Here is a 14,462-nt window from a genome sequence, read left to right as displayed (position 1 = left end):
ATTCCTGTGCTCTTATCCATATTGCTTCAAAGTTGAAAAATTGCAGTATCTATACTTTAGCAGATATTTGGAAAATTGCTCACTGCTACCTGGGGAGGCGCGCCTCACAGTTTGGAAAACGCTGATGTAACGGAAATTAAGCCTGTGTATATTTGGTTGTATAAGTGCTGGACACTACACCTCCTAGCATAACAGAAAACTAGAATATCTATGAAAGAAGTCCTGGATTTTGTCTTAACGTCTTCATTTACTTGCAGATTAACAATATGAATTGATTTAACTCATATTATCAATCAAAATATATTATTTAAAAAATGTCTGTGTTGACAAATAGTTAAAGATGATAATTTCAATTGTAAATGTTACAGTTGTATATAATAAATATGTTTTGAATATATGTGACGAAGAATGTAATTAATCATCGAAATGTGTGCAGGATGATTAAGAATTAAGTGTGTGTTATATAAATCGCATGATTTATTAAAGTACTCTCAGATGGCGACTTTGGGTGCATTCGAATGACACCGAATTTAAGGGGTCTTCTATGCAAATTTCGAAAGAATCACGACATGCATATATACACACACATACACACGCTCTTATGCAAATAACCGATGCAGCATTTCACTTAATACACTCGTCGGCAAATGAAATGAAAAACAACATAAAAATTGTGGGATGATGCCCCGACCCGACGATGTGATCGTCCATCGGTATTTCGAAGCATAATAAATAGAGTGGATCTTGATTAATTGAGATATGAATGCAAATTAATAGCACTTATAAAGCATCTTATCTGCACGGGGCGATGATTAATGAGGCGTCTTCTGCGGTAGGCCCGAAAACCAGTTCTGAAGACGAAATGATGAATCAACGAAATGCGAATCGACGCGCGCGAGCACGCCACCAAAAACAGAATAGCTTTTGTGCAAATATTGGGGTAAAAGGGTTCTCCGGTGCCCGTCATCGCGCATTCATCATCGTCCTTCTTTTATGTTTTCTTTTGTTGGTGCTGCACTTCTTCTCCTCGTTTCTTCCTTTACAGTTAAAAACTTGACCGGTCAGATACCTCGGTCCACCTCTAAGAAACAAATCCGCCGACTTTTTCGTGTTTTCGTACATTTTTCTCTCATAATTTTTTTCTCGCTTATTTCCTTTTTTTTTATGTTGGAGACATTTCGCGACCCCGGGATTTCCGTTTCGCAACATTTCTCCGCTTTGTCTCCAACTATCCACCGACTCTTTTGTTTTTCTTCCACGCGCACACTTTGTTTATTCTCGGAGATTCCTCGACCGACATAAGTTACATAGAAACAAGACCGTCGTTGTTTCTTTCTTTTTTTATGTATATATACATACACATAATCTTATTTTACTTTACTGCATCATCCATCCATTCTGCACTCTCGGGGTTGTGTTCGGATCTCTTAAAGGAGAATTCCTTGTTGGCAATTAAAGTTAATTGGCGCGCGGAGCTTAGGATCGTTGATAATTTCTTTCCTTTCCTTTTTGTTCTCCTCTTCCTTTCTGCTGATATTATTTACGTACCGGTGGGATTTTGTAACGGGGGACGCGGCCCACGGAAGAATTTCGGGTCGATTACCGACCGCCAAACATGGCATCATCCATCGACAATACTCGAAACAACAGGTTCATCGATTTGCCCGCATTTCTTCAAATATTTCACACTTTCCGCAGTTTTGCACAGATGACATCAATGTTAAGGTCATCAACAAAGAAAGAATGCACCGAACTGAAAAATATTTATATTACTTATTAAACTATTTGTCCGAAATCTAATTTTAACTTTACCTTTCTTCTTTTTTTGCAGCAGCATTTTAAATTTTATTTACATATTACCAATCACCATTAAAAACAATTATTTTCCTACAATTACAATTAATTACAAAATCAATTGCAAAAATTTAATTATCTAATTCGAATGAAGATAATATTTCTTAATAGGTTTAATTTCTAATCATGTATACGAAATAACTAAATGTTATCGTTTTTGTTTATACATCAAATCCCTATTATTAATGTTGTTTAACTTTTGTAACTTATTCAAAATTAGAACAAATTACTGTGATTAAAAGTAATAATGAGAAATATGAGAATATAAAATCATTAAGTATTATCACAAATTGGCAGATGAGAATGCGATAAAAGTAAAACCATAAAACGTCTATCAATAATTCATTTGATTAACACCTGCTATAGAATTGTGAATTGATACAAATATAAATACATATATTCCATCTTTCTGTATACCAGTTTCCATTTGGAGAGAAAGAAACGAAGAAAAAATAAATAAATGAAAGGAAGAAAAAAAAAAGCATTGCAATTGCAAATGGAAATACCTTCGAGTTCGCAGAGATTCTCTGTACCTGGCTTAAGATCCGATTCTACTTACATATAATATATTATATACATACATAAATGTATATAAGTGTGTGTATGTGTGTGTGTATTTTTTGCGGCAGAAGGAGGGATGAAGATGAGTTATATAAGAGAGCGGAACGACGGCGCAACTTTTGTAATCCGCGAAAAACTCGAGCGATAAAATGAGGTACGCACTTTTGTTCCTCGTCGTTGGCGCCGTCGTCTTCGCAGCTGAAGAAGGGCTTCAGAATGTCTACCAGAACAATCCGTTTCTGAATGGTAAGAACTACAGACCATATATCGATTAATGCTTAGCATTCATTTGCTAACAACAATACATTTCAACAGTTCTGAAAATAACAACAAATATTTTTTTTTAAATTTTCATAAATTAAAACGTATACGTACATTGCTTTGTCAGTCAATTAACATCTAATACTCATTTCCTTTCATTTGTACTTAATACAATGTTTTTTTTTCTATTCATTTAATTCCTGAAATAAAATAATACAAATTAATTTAAATTCACTTTAGCACATTACAATCTATTATAAATAAATAATTTGTTATCGAATTCAAGAAAACTTTATATATGAAATTTGTGAATTATATGAACTTATTTCTAATTTAAATTTTTATCTTAAATTGTAAAGATTTCATTAATTAACTTTTCTTTTGTGATTAATCTAAATGTTTTATAAGTTTTTTAAAAGATTTTATCAATTGATTTGTTTGAATATTTGAATCTGAAATTTTATAATTATGAATTGTAAAATTTTCTTTGTTGTCTTTTGTTGTTCTTGTTGTAAACAAATTATAATGATATGCGTGTAAAGAGGCGTCTTGTACTAAATTTGCGATACTAGTTATTAGCGTGGGTCAAGGACATTAAATTCGTTTTTAGAATCTGTTCCGAAGCGAATGTCCACCTCTTTCTATGTATTCTTTTTTGTCCGTCTGGTTCTTCTTTAATGGTAAACCTAAATCACCGCACGCGGAGCGCATAAGACAATCGAAGACCACCGCTCTAATGGTGGTCCGCAAAATGCACTTTTTTTCTCTACCTTTCGTCCTATCCATTATATGCAGGATACTTTTAATGAACTCGACCCACGCGATACCCAAAAAAAGGGTATTCGTATCATTAAATTAAGTATATGAACGTAGAAATCCCTTTTAATCATCATCATCCTCGTATCTCATTTCATTTTTGTTCTGTACATTTCACGGCAATTAGAGAGCAGCAATCTTACAAGGCAGAATGTGAATCAGTACCAGGTGGCGGTGGTTTTGCCTTCGCCGCAATACGATCCAAACATTGGAAGTCATTTTCCAGGCAATTATCAACCTGTACCGCCGAAATACGTTCCCACTTACCCACCGAAAGTCACGACCGCACCTAATCTTGAGGATTTGAGCAAGTACTGCTTGAAGCCGCGCGGACAATTCCCGAGCAGATGGTGCAACAAGTTCGTCAACTGCTGGGAGGGTAACGCCGTGGAGCAGTTCTGTCCACCGACGTTGGCCTTCGGTCCTCTGGGTTACTGCGATTACGCCTACAACGTTGACTGTCGCGGCAAACCTACAGCACGTAAAGATACTCAATTGTATGTTATAATCAATGTTTCTTTTAAACGAAATTTCATTTCAGCTTTTCCAGAGCAACCACCGACATCTGGAATTTGGCCGACCGATGGAAGTTACGTACCACCCTCTACGAATCATCCACCAATCACTATTCCCACTGTTAAACCTCCGGTCACCAAACCTACGCTCCCACCATTAACAGGAACCTACCGCCCGTGGGAATCAACCACTCCGGTTACGCTGCCCACAGTACCAACTCGTAATAGACTTTAAACCATCTAAAAAAAAGAAATTCTTCAAACATTTTTTTTGCAGATAATCCTTACTTGAAGAAGTACTGCTTGAAACCGCGCGGACAATTCCCGGGCACCAGCTGCGACAAGTACGTGAATTGCTGGGACGATTTCGTGATCGAACAGGAATGCCCGAACGGCTTGCACTTCAACGCGTACAGAAGCTATTGCGATTATCCTCTGAGCGCTAAATGCGGAGCAAAAATCGATCCGAAGATCGCGATCGAAGAAGTATGCCCGAAGGAGAATGGTAGCTTCAGGAACAGGACGAATTGCGCCAACTACTACGTGTGCGAGAACAACGAAGTCATCGGAGAGTTCCAGTGCCCATCCGGCTTCCTCTTCGACGACGTAAATACCAAAATTTTCGACATTCCTCTCACATAACATAAATATGTTACCTGCTCTTTCAGGGTCTCGGCATTTGCGATTCCGCCGATAAAGTGAACTGCGCGCATTCCTACTCCACGGGCTTCAATTTGAGGAGCGGTGATTGTTTTCCTCAATTTCATACTAATTACGCCACTAATTTATCATTCTTTCAGCTAACGTAGATCTCTGCCAATACTTCCCTGAGAGGACGGTCTTCCGCCTGAGCGAGGACTGCACCAACGTCATAGTCTGCAGGCAGAAAGGAACGGAGTTCGTGAGATGTCCCATGGGATTAACGTACGACTCTGTTGCAGATAAATGTCTTCCTCCAAACCCAGAGAGATGGTAATATAAAATCTTAAAAATAAAATCGTTGAAATTTACATTTCTCGCTTTGCAGCTCAACATATTACAAGACTGAAACGAAGTACGGGTCTTTCTAGTTTGAATTCATTTGCGCAATTCAACTAGTTTCTCTCCTCTAAATTAAATACGGGATCTTCGGTGGTGGGTATTTTCTTTAAGTCTGTAGGATCGTCCATGTAAAAATAAGAAACTCCTAAACTTTTAGTTTTAAGACAAAATAACTTTGAGAGGTACTAGCCACAATTTCTTACATTCTCCTTTTGTGAAGGACAATGTATATAAATGCATGTTTTCTTTTTCAGTGAGAATCATTTGCTTGTATCTCTCAGAGTTGGGTAGTGTGACTGTTGTTATCTAATAAGAATTATTTTTTGATAATAAAATATGCAAGATAGAGACGAATTTGATTTACAATATCCCAATTCCAAAATCAAATCATCAATCCTATTCAATTATCATTTTAAACAATATTTATATAATGTTTCGAGAATCAAAAACAAAATTAATTAATTAAACATTTCAAAATCTCAAAGTTACAATTGGAAATGTAAATATGAAAATACATATTACAAATTTACTGTATTAATTAGATTTCACCATTGGAATATTGCTAATCTTTAATACATAATAGTTATTATAAATTTACTTACCAAAAGATGAAATAAACCGAAAAAATATGATTCTAAATTTGCAGGAAAACCGAATCAAACACAACTTACTTGTTATGTTTCTATAGTAACAACTAGTTCATTTGTTGGATTTAAGTACAGCACCGATAATTACTTCGTCTTATATCGTTAATTAGTTTTCAAATATTTTTTCAAACTCATGGCAACGAACTACATGTATATTTGGTTGCATAATATTCGAATAGGAACAACGGTTGTATTCGAAAATTTCTGTCTGATTTCTGTTGCCATTCGTTCCGTTAAATGCGGTTATGTTTATATATAAGTATTTTTATAAATTTGAAGAAGGATAAACTAAGCGACAATGTTAACAATTAAATTCGCACCGTTCGTTCTCGCGATATTTCTTATCAGTTTACAATCGGCGTGGTCTTCGTGTGAGTGTAGATAATTTGAAAATATTTTGTTGTCTGAGGTTATGTTGATTTTTGTTTGTAGCAGCTTACTTCCTGCAGCAAGGAGATGTCGTCCAGCACAGGCAGGAGCAGGACAGGTTCCAGATATACTGCTATCGGGGAAAACCAAAGTACATCATCCATCTGTGGCAGACGGTTATGGTTTGTGGATTTGTTTCTTTATCCTCTTGATTTATTTATAGTAATGATGTTTGTTAATAGTTGCAAGTGGATTTGAAAAATGATAATTACTTGACGTACGAAGGACCCACTTCAGATGCTGTGTTGAAGGAATATTTGGCACACAGATCCAGTTGGAGCCTGAACTTGTTCTCATGGAAGCAGAAGCAAGTCCGATTGGATCCATTTAATCAGAGCTGCATTGGCATCGACAGCATGGAGGAGTACAAAGTGTACTTGAATATAATCAGGATTGATTACTGGAAGGTGCTGAGGATGGCTGTGGGCATTTTTCTGTTTCTCTCCGCTAAGAAGTTGAGCAGAAACACACTGTTCTATTATTTGTGTGGAATCAGCTTCGGAATATGCGCTTCCTTTTTGATACTCATCTATTTTATAAGTAAACTTTTCCCTAGGGTAAGCATTGAGTTATAAATCTAGATAAATTAATAATATTTTTAATTTAAAGAAACCTATGATGTACGGAGTAGCAATTTGCGGTTGGACCGTTGGAATCTACATTGTGCAAATGCTTTGGGAAAACATCCGTGTGATCCTTTTGAATTATCAAACTCACGTCGCGTGTTACGCTTTTATTACTGGAATTATCTCTTTTATCGGTAAATTCAGATGAAAATTATCTTATTGTACAATTAATTAATTGTTATTTCAGTTTGTTATTGGTTTGGACCTGTGAAGAACGAGAGGACGCACAACATAATCCAATGGACTTTGCAGACGGCAGCTTTGGTTTTGGTCTTCCTTAGTAGTCAATTTCAGGAGGCGGCGATGGGACAGATTGTGCTTCTGGTCTTAGGTCACAATTTCCCGAAGCGATGGATAACGAAATCGCAGGCAATTTGGAAGCGGCAATTCCCGCCGAAAATCAATCTGATTTCTGAAGAGCAGTACCACGAGCAAGGCGTGAAGGAGACGACGAAAGCCATAGAGGATTTACGTAAATTCTGCTCGAGTCCGGATTGCAATCAGTGGAAGATGTTCTTGAAACTGAAGGATGGAAAACGGTGTGTATTCATTGTTATTTTTAGTTGATCGATGTGTGCATAATTCGAATTCATTTGTAGCTTCGCTTCGTTCATGGAAGGAGATTCGCATCTGTCGGATCAGGAGATGATCGATTACGAGTATTCTATAACGGGAGAACCGTTCGAAACAACCGATGACGAAGACGATCTTATGACTGAGGAGGAGGACTGATGAGGGTGTTTTCTTTTTTTTTGTGTACAGAATATTTTACATTTTGTAAGTTATAATAATCAATAAAAGAATATATTATAAGGTTAAAATTATAATAAATAAAATTTATTTTTCATTTTTTGTTTATTGCAATTCTCATTCTAAAAACTAATTCTGCGATTGAATCATTAATTTTAATTCGTTTTTAGCATCTACTTTTCTTTTGTATTTTTTTTTGTTGTTGTTTTGTTTGTAATTAATCTTCTTCGTTGTCGTCCTCTTCCAAGATTATTTTGAAGCTGAACGGCTGGAAGGGATAGCCCAAACCGGCGTAGAATTTGCTCATGAATTCGACCCTGAAATATTGCGAGTAGTTTCTTTTAGTAATTTGTTAAAAAAAAAATGATTGAAGATTGTTGATTTACCAGTGGAGACGCAGGGTGTGAAGGAAAGCGCTGAGACCTTCCATCATGACGAGGACTCCGAGCGTCAGCACGGACCAAAAGGCGAAGACTATGTAGAGTTTGATGGAGCCAACGAACGATGGGTCGCTGAGGCCCATCTTCAGGACCATGTTCCACAGTACCTCAGATAGCTCTGAAGAAAAAGAAAAGAGAATTGATTAGATAAGTTGTTTGTTGGTTTTTTAGTTTAGTTGGTAAGTTACGGGCGTGAGCTAAAGAGAGAGCCCAGAGACGCAGATAAGAGGCAGTGTGGGAGACTGTGCTGAGCACGTATTCGATGGTGTGGATTGCTTGGTGGATGAAGATCTCTCCCATCGGCTCCTCCTCGTGCTCGTTGTGACCCTCCAACTGTTTGGGTTCCTCGACAACTTCGGGCTGCAGTTCCATGCCCTGATTGATGTCACCATTGCTGTGACACTGAAAGAGATTATTGATGTTACAGATTTGATGTTCTTTTTAAACGGTTGTAGTTCGTGGAATGACTTACGTGTTTCTTGCTGAATTTCCTTGAGATCATCACGAAAATCGGTTTGCCCAGGAGCATGATGGGAATGCAGAGGAGCGCGATGAACACGAGGATTTTCTGGAGGATCGGCTGGAAGTCGAACATGTAGACGTCGCATCCTTTCGGTGCATCGTTCTCCTTGAAGAGCATCATATTGATGAAGAAGATGAGGACGGATGGGGCGCAAGAAGTGCCGAATTTAACGTCAGTTCCTTGAGCCGTGTAGAAGACCCACTTGAGGAACATCATGACGACCATCCAGGCGAACAGACAGATGAGGAAGAGTATTTGGGGCAGGAATTCCAGGAAGATGCTGCTGATCTTCTTGAAGTGCACGAAATTGATGACGCTCATGCAGACGCCGAAGATCATGTGCAAAACGCCGAAGATGATCGAAAGTTTCATCTTGTACGAGTTCAAGAAGATGATCTTGTTCTTGGCCAACTGCCAGACGGGGTCCAGCCCAACCGGATACGGGATTGCTGAGGCGTCCGTCGTCGGGTTCAGCTCCATCGCTTCGTTCATCTCGACGGTCGTCCAGTTATAGGATTTTATGTCTTCGGTCCAGGTGCTGCCGAAGATGTTCATCGACTTGGAGAAGACGTCGTTGTAGAAGAAACCGGTGTAAATGGAGAAGATGCCCATGAGCAGAATGATGTAGCGACCTGCGAAGAAGATGTTCCAGATCTCGTTGTCGGTCTTCTTCGCGGACAGCTTCTTCTCGAAGCCGCACATGTAAGCGCCGAAGATGAGGAGGACCAGACCGTGACCCAAATCGCCGAACATGATGGCGAAGAGGAACGGGAACGTGATGATCGTGTACAGAGCCGGATTGCATTCGCGATACGAAGCGACACCATAGGAATCGATCAGATTCTGGAATCCTCTGGTGAATTTGTTGGTTCTGTTGAAGGTCGGCGGATTCTCCGTCGTGCTGATGACGTTCAGGAAGGACGGGATGGAGCTACCGCACGAGTTCGAACCATCTGTTAACGCCTTCTGCACGACTGAGATGTCCTTCACCGGAACCCAGCATTCGCCGATCAAACACTTCTTCGTGACATCCATGTTGAAGAAGTTCATCGTGTGGTAGATGGCCTTCATCTTGCGCACCATGACGCTCCAGTTTTGCAACTCCCTGGCGACGCTGATTAGAACGCGCTGACGGTGATCCTCAGTTTGATTCAACACCAAATTTAAATCTTCCAAACGCGACTTGACTCCTTTCAACATCTCGTCACGTTCGCTGATGCTGCTCGGACAGGGGTAAAGGGACGCGTGGAACCCGATGCACACCTTCTTGATGCGACTCTTCAGCTGCTCACCTTGGAAGAAGGCGACGAAAACGGTCTTGTGCATTTCGTTACCCTGTAAATAAACAATTAACTCCCAAATCCAATTGCAGAATTCAAGTACTCACAGTAGCCGGATCCTCCAACGGTTTATCGATTTCCGCTTGACGCAAGAAAACGTTTCCTCTGGAGATGCGCCACAGCATCCTCTCGAACGCAGGGACGCGCTCGCGATTCACCACTCCGGCGACAAATCCAAGTCTACCGCGAATCGATACGTTGTGAGTATCTTCAGGAATCAAAGCCCTGTGCACCGAATCCATCCCGTTGGTCTCTTCGTGCTCAACGAAGAACGTCTGCGTCTTCTCCAGCACTTGCCTCAACTCGGTCAACTCCAAGTAGTTAGACTTCATGTTAACAGCGCTCTCGGACAACTCCTTGATTTCACCCTCGGTCTTCTCCAGATGCGCTTCCAAATCGATAATCTCCCTCGGATTCGGAGCTTTCGGTAGTTCCTGCACATCAGGTATCGGGACGCTGTCCTTCTTCACCTCCGCTTCAATGTACCTCAGCTTCCTCTCCATCTCATCGCATCTCCTCACCTCATTCACGAACTTCCTTTGAAACGAATTCACATCTTCGTTCAACTACAAATTTAAAAATAAACATTCAATTTTTGTTTTTTATTTCTCAAAAATACAATCATCTTACATCTCTGAATTGCACAGTTCCCAACTCTCCTAACTCGGACATCGATGGATACGCAGCCTCCGGTTGGATGAAGAGCTGCGCGAGGACCATCTCCTCGCTCCTGAACATCGCCCCCATCGCTCTTGAATTTTGTTATTCCACCACCTTCTGCAATCAAACATCAATTAACAAACGATTAACGATTCTTCACTTCCGCATTCATCAATTTGGACGGATATTAGGGTGGGTAAGTAGCGCTAAATGCTACTGTGTTTATTCTAACTCGCGTATTTACGTTCTCGTAAAGCGATATCATAACATCCGCTTTATGACCACCGTGTAAATATTTAGTGTAATTGCTAATCAATGAATCGATATTATTACTGTCGTTTCATACATTTGGCCTGTTCAAAGTTGAAAAAAAATGTTTTCACAATTTCGTGATTATCTCGGAAACTATAATAGATAGAACGAATCCAAAAGATTCATATGAAAGCTGGATATTTGAGGAAAGTAGCTAGTATTCATATTTTTTGTGGTTTCATCCATTTCTATGTACAAATGATGAAAAATTGAAGAAGAAGAAAAATCAAACGAGTAGCGCCACTCGACAATCTCGAGTACCTTTCCTTTCATGTATTATCAAGTGGAATTCAAGTGTGTTAGAAAATTATTCAATAATTGATTTATACACGATTTCCATTGTTTCTCCAACAACAATTAAAAAAAATAGCTTCATTCAAAACGGGCACATTTTATTATTTGCTTTTAACATTCTTTCACGCAATTATTGCTGTTTTTTTTCTCTTTCTAATTATCATGCGAAAAGAATGGTTATGATCATCATTATATTGATTGCACGAGCTCATAAACATTATGAAAACTTATGACTTGCCATTAAATTATGACATTGACAACTATGCAAAGCACTCTTTTTTTCATTGAAACATTGTTTTTGTAATTGAACTGTAATTATACAAAAAAAACGATTACGTTAAGTCACATTACGTTACATTTATCAATATGATAAATTACACAAGAATCTTAAATATTTTGCCCAAATCTATTTATTTACACACACAAAAAATTGTAATTATATAATATTGCATTCTTCCTTATCGATGACAGACAAAAGTCAAATTTTCAAAGCAATCTAAGACTTATTCTTTTAATCAAAAACAATGTTTGTAATTGACCTTTAATTAATTCAAAACTGCGTGTATCGTACTGATTACATAAGAATGTTAAAATAATTCAACAAAATCAATCGATGACATTTCATTAAAAACAAAACGTCAAAATTGCAATTGAACATAACTTTCATAATTACATAACTTTCAAGTAAAACCTCTATAATCTGAATAGAAAATGTTGAGGCTCGTTAAACGAAAATTTAAAGTAATCATTATGTTTCCATTTATGTAATTTAAAAATTATTATAGAAATTTTAATTTGCCATAATAAATGATGGACGTAGACGAAAATGTATAAGAAAAATTGAAAATTTTGCAAATTGTGTAATAAAAGCATGTTCGTTTCTCAGTGATACGTGTTTCTATTAGTTTGTAGAAAGGCGGCGGCGGCCGTCGCATGTGATCGGATTATGTAATGAAACTCGAATTTTTTGGCCTTAATTAGTCGTTTGTTTTCTTATATTTCAAATATCTTTAGTATTTTCATTTCATTTGTTTCAAGCGTTTAGTAAATGAATGAAATGGAGAAGAAAATAACAAAAAGATGGATTAATTTAATAATGTAACTACTTCGTGATCACGTGAATAAAACAAATAAACGACGTTTCGTTGGTTTTTCATCTAAAAAAAAATGTTGAAACAAACATGATCTCATTCATTTCACTTGTTTTTCCATTGCATCTAATTGACATAAATTTAAAAAAAAAATCAAGTTACAGTTTATTTTTTGGGTGTGTTTCTCGAATGGTCACATGATCAATTACATAATTTTTATTTTGTTTTCCTGCTGTTTGAAAACAAATGATTCAATTGAATTTGTTTTTCTTAAGAATTCAGCAACGCTTCCAGAAATTGGTTTTCCGTGAAATTTTCTAAATTGTTTTTTTTTCTTGTTACACTTTTTTAGAAAAACACATTGATACAGTTGATTATCGATTAAAAATATAAAGAAAACTATGATTTCTTGTAACTAATAAAGATTTGCTTTAGGCAATGTTACAAATTGTAACATTTGGGCGTGCTTTTGAAGCGTGACTTTGAATTGAATGATCACGCGCTCGAATCTAGTTACGCGAATTCTCTTTTGTTTTTTTCTATCTTCTAATGTCGTTTAGCTGTTTATGAAACAATTGCGCGCTGATTGATCTCGATAAAATAATTGAGTGAATCGTAGCTTGCTTTGCATTTTCTCAATTTGAAAGTTACGAAAGAAAAAGATTCTTCGATGATCTTAAATTGTTTGGGCGTGCATTTCCTTAATGTTAATAATCACGAGACCTGAATCACAGTTACGTAAATTCGCTTGTTTCTTGTTGAAAAATTGATAAACTGATTCTGGTAATTGAATCTGATAATCAGGAGATTGGATCAAGTTAGTTAAACAAAACCAATTGATTGGTCTTGTGACTGGTTTCGCGCGCTCGATTACGCAACTGGTGATGAACGGAGACTCGTGATCGTCTCGCAAAAACAAAAGATGTTTCAGGTAACTTCGATATGAACTACTCACTTTAATATATATTAAATCTCACTGTTTTCGTTCCTTTCTTCACGGATTGAACTGTAGAAGAAGCACTTCTTTTGCCGTCGCTTTGCGTCCGTGAAACGGCTCTTCCTTCCACCAACTGAACGCTTGATCAGAGCGCACGCAACACTCGCACAAACAGCAGCAGCACGAGACGATTAAAGAGTCACATGAGTTTAATAATTTGTTAAGCAAATAATAATGGGCTCCGCCGCTTAGGATCGCGACGGCGTTCCTCTCTCTAAATCCTATACATTTCTTCGCTTTATCTCTTCTCTTCGGCTGCGAATAGTGAAAAAACAACGTTCTTTTGGAGAACGAAACCAAAGCAGGAAACCCGAAAACCGGCTTTAGAAGAAGCAACAAAAAAAAAAGGGAATATTATTTGACCTTTTTATTTTTAATTTACTATTTCCATGTCGGAAGGTTATCGCGATGGGAAAGCCCGAGGTCTCTCTCTCTTTCTGTTGTGTGTGTATGTGTATGTCTGCTTTGCATGCGCGTACCTCCTAAAAACGGAATTCAAAACACTTTATTCTTAATTAGTTGAACGCCCTCACGTCCCTCCTATTGCAATTCATAAATTATTCGATTCTTTTGGTTCTGGTAAAAGGACATTTCCTATTGGAATTTGTATTTTGAAGGCAAAGTTTTTAATAATGCAAGTACAACAACAGCAAAGCAGCAATGACGGCGCCTGACACTGGCCGAGTTTTGTCCGAGGCCTCAAGGTTTCCTCTCTGTATAATTCATATGTCCGATATTGACGTTCACCGTCACGCGATCAATTTTTTTCCATTCGTGGTAATCAAAAGGCGATCTACAAGAAGGTGCGAATAAATGACTACCAAAAAGTAGGAGAATATCAATAAAGAGTTGAAGGTATTGTTTGGATTTACTTGGAAAGTTTTATTTAACTTGACAAGATTATTACAAGTTTGAGTAGTATAATTAATCTCTACAATATGTGCGTACTTCTAGATTAGTAACTATTACCATTTTCCCGTAATTCGCATTCAAAGTTGAAAAAACGTTAAAAAATCCAGTGTTTTCACGTTTTGGGCTCTAACTCGACAACCAATTGCACTAATTACTTGTTTGAGCAGTGTAATTAATCTCAGATATTTAGGCTACAATATGTGTATACTTCTAGATTAGTAACTATAATCATTTTCCTGTAAATTGCATTCAAAGTTGAAAAAACGTTTGAAATCCAGTGTTTTCACGTTTTGAGTTCTAACTCGACAACCAATTGCTCTAATTACAAGTTTGAGTAGTGTAATTAATCTCAGATATTTATGCTACAATATGTGTATACTTCTAGATTAGTAA

The 14,462-nt window shown here is 37.5% G+C and overlaps 3 protein-coding genes across 4 annotated transcripts; 2 read left to right on the top strand and 1 right to left on the bottom strand.

Annotated features, from left to right (window-relative positions):
- The first annotated feature begins 2,557 nt into the window (after positions 1-2,557).
- LOC108564132 (probable chitinase 3) lies at positions 2,558-5,077 on the top strand. Its single transcript, XM_017923068.1, has 7 exons — positions 2,558-2,661; positions 3,719-3,973; positions 4,034-4,228; positions 4,285-4,613; positions 4,676-4,751; positions 4,808-4,979; positions 5,035-5,077. The coding sequence occupies exons 1-7, from the start codon at positions 2,565-2,567 to the stop codon at positions 5,075-5,077; spliced, it is 1,167 nt and encodes a 388-aa protein (XP_017778557.1). The 5' UTR covers positions 2,558-2,564.
- An 832-nt stretch (positions 5,078-5,909) lies between these two features.
- On the top strand, positions 5,910-7,554 carry LOC108564134 (nuclear envelope integral membrane protein 1a). Of its 2 annotated transcripts, none has more exons than XM_017923071.1 (6): positions 5,910-6,066; positions 6,131-6,246; positions 6,307-6,681; positions 6,734-6,884; positions 6,938-7,289; positions 7,350-7,554. In XM_017923071.1, exons 1-6 carry the CDS (start codon positions 5,994-5,996, stop codon positions 7,480-7,482), a joined length of 1,200 nt encoding a protein of 399 aa, XP_017778560.1. In that variant the 5' UTR covers positions 5,910-5,993; the 3' UTR covers positions 7,483-7,554. The 2 variants fall into 2 exon arrangements, with proteins under 2 accessions (XP_017778560.1, XP_017778559.1); XM_017923070.1 differs by having other exon boundaries at positions 6,128-6,246.
- Positions 7,555-7,699: 145 nt separating this feature from the next.
- Positions 7,700-13,319, bottom strand: LOC108564133 (V-type proton ATPase 116 kDa subunit a). Its single transcript, XM_017923069.1, has 7 exons — positions 13,116-13,319; positions 10,434-10,580; positions 9,851-10,369; positions 8,413-9,798; positions 8,129-8,342; positions 7,887-8,058; positions 7,700-7,817 (listed from the first exon to the last, which is right to left on the bottom strand). The coding sequence occupies exons 2-7, from the start codon at positions 10,548-10,550 to the stop codon at positions 7,718-7,720; spliced, it is 2,508 nt and encodes an 835-aa protein (XP_017778558.1). The 5' UTR covers positions 10,551-10,580; positions 13,116-13,319; the 3' UTR covers positions 7,700-7,717.
- Positions 13,320-14,462: the final 1,143 nt, after the last annotated feature.

This window comes from Nicrophorus vespilloides, unplaced genomic scaffold (assembly GCF_001412225.1).
Source record: "Nicrophorus vespilloides isolate i.1.1-1 unplaced genomic scaffold, Nicve_v1.0, whole genome shotgun sequence".
NCBI lineage: Eukaryota > Metazoa > Arthropoda > Insecta > Coleoptera > Silphidae > Nicrophorus > Nicrophorus vespilloides.
This window is presented reverse-complemented; position numbering and strand designations above follow the sequence as displayed.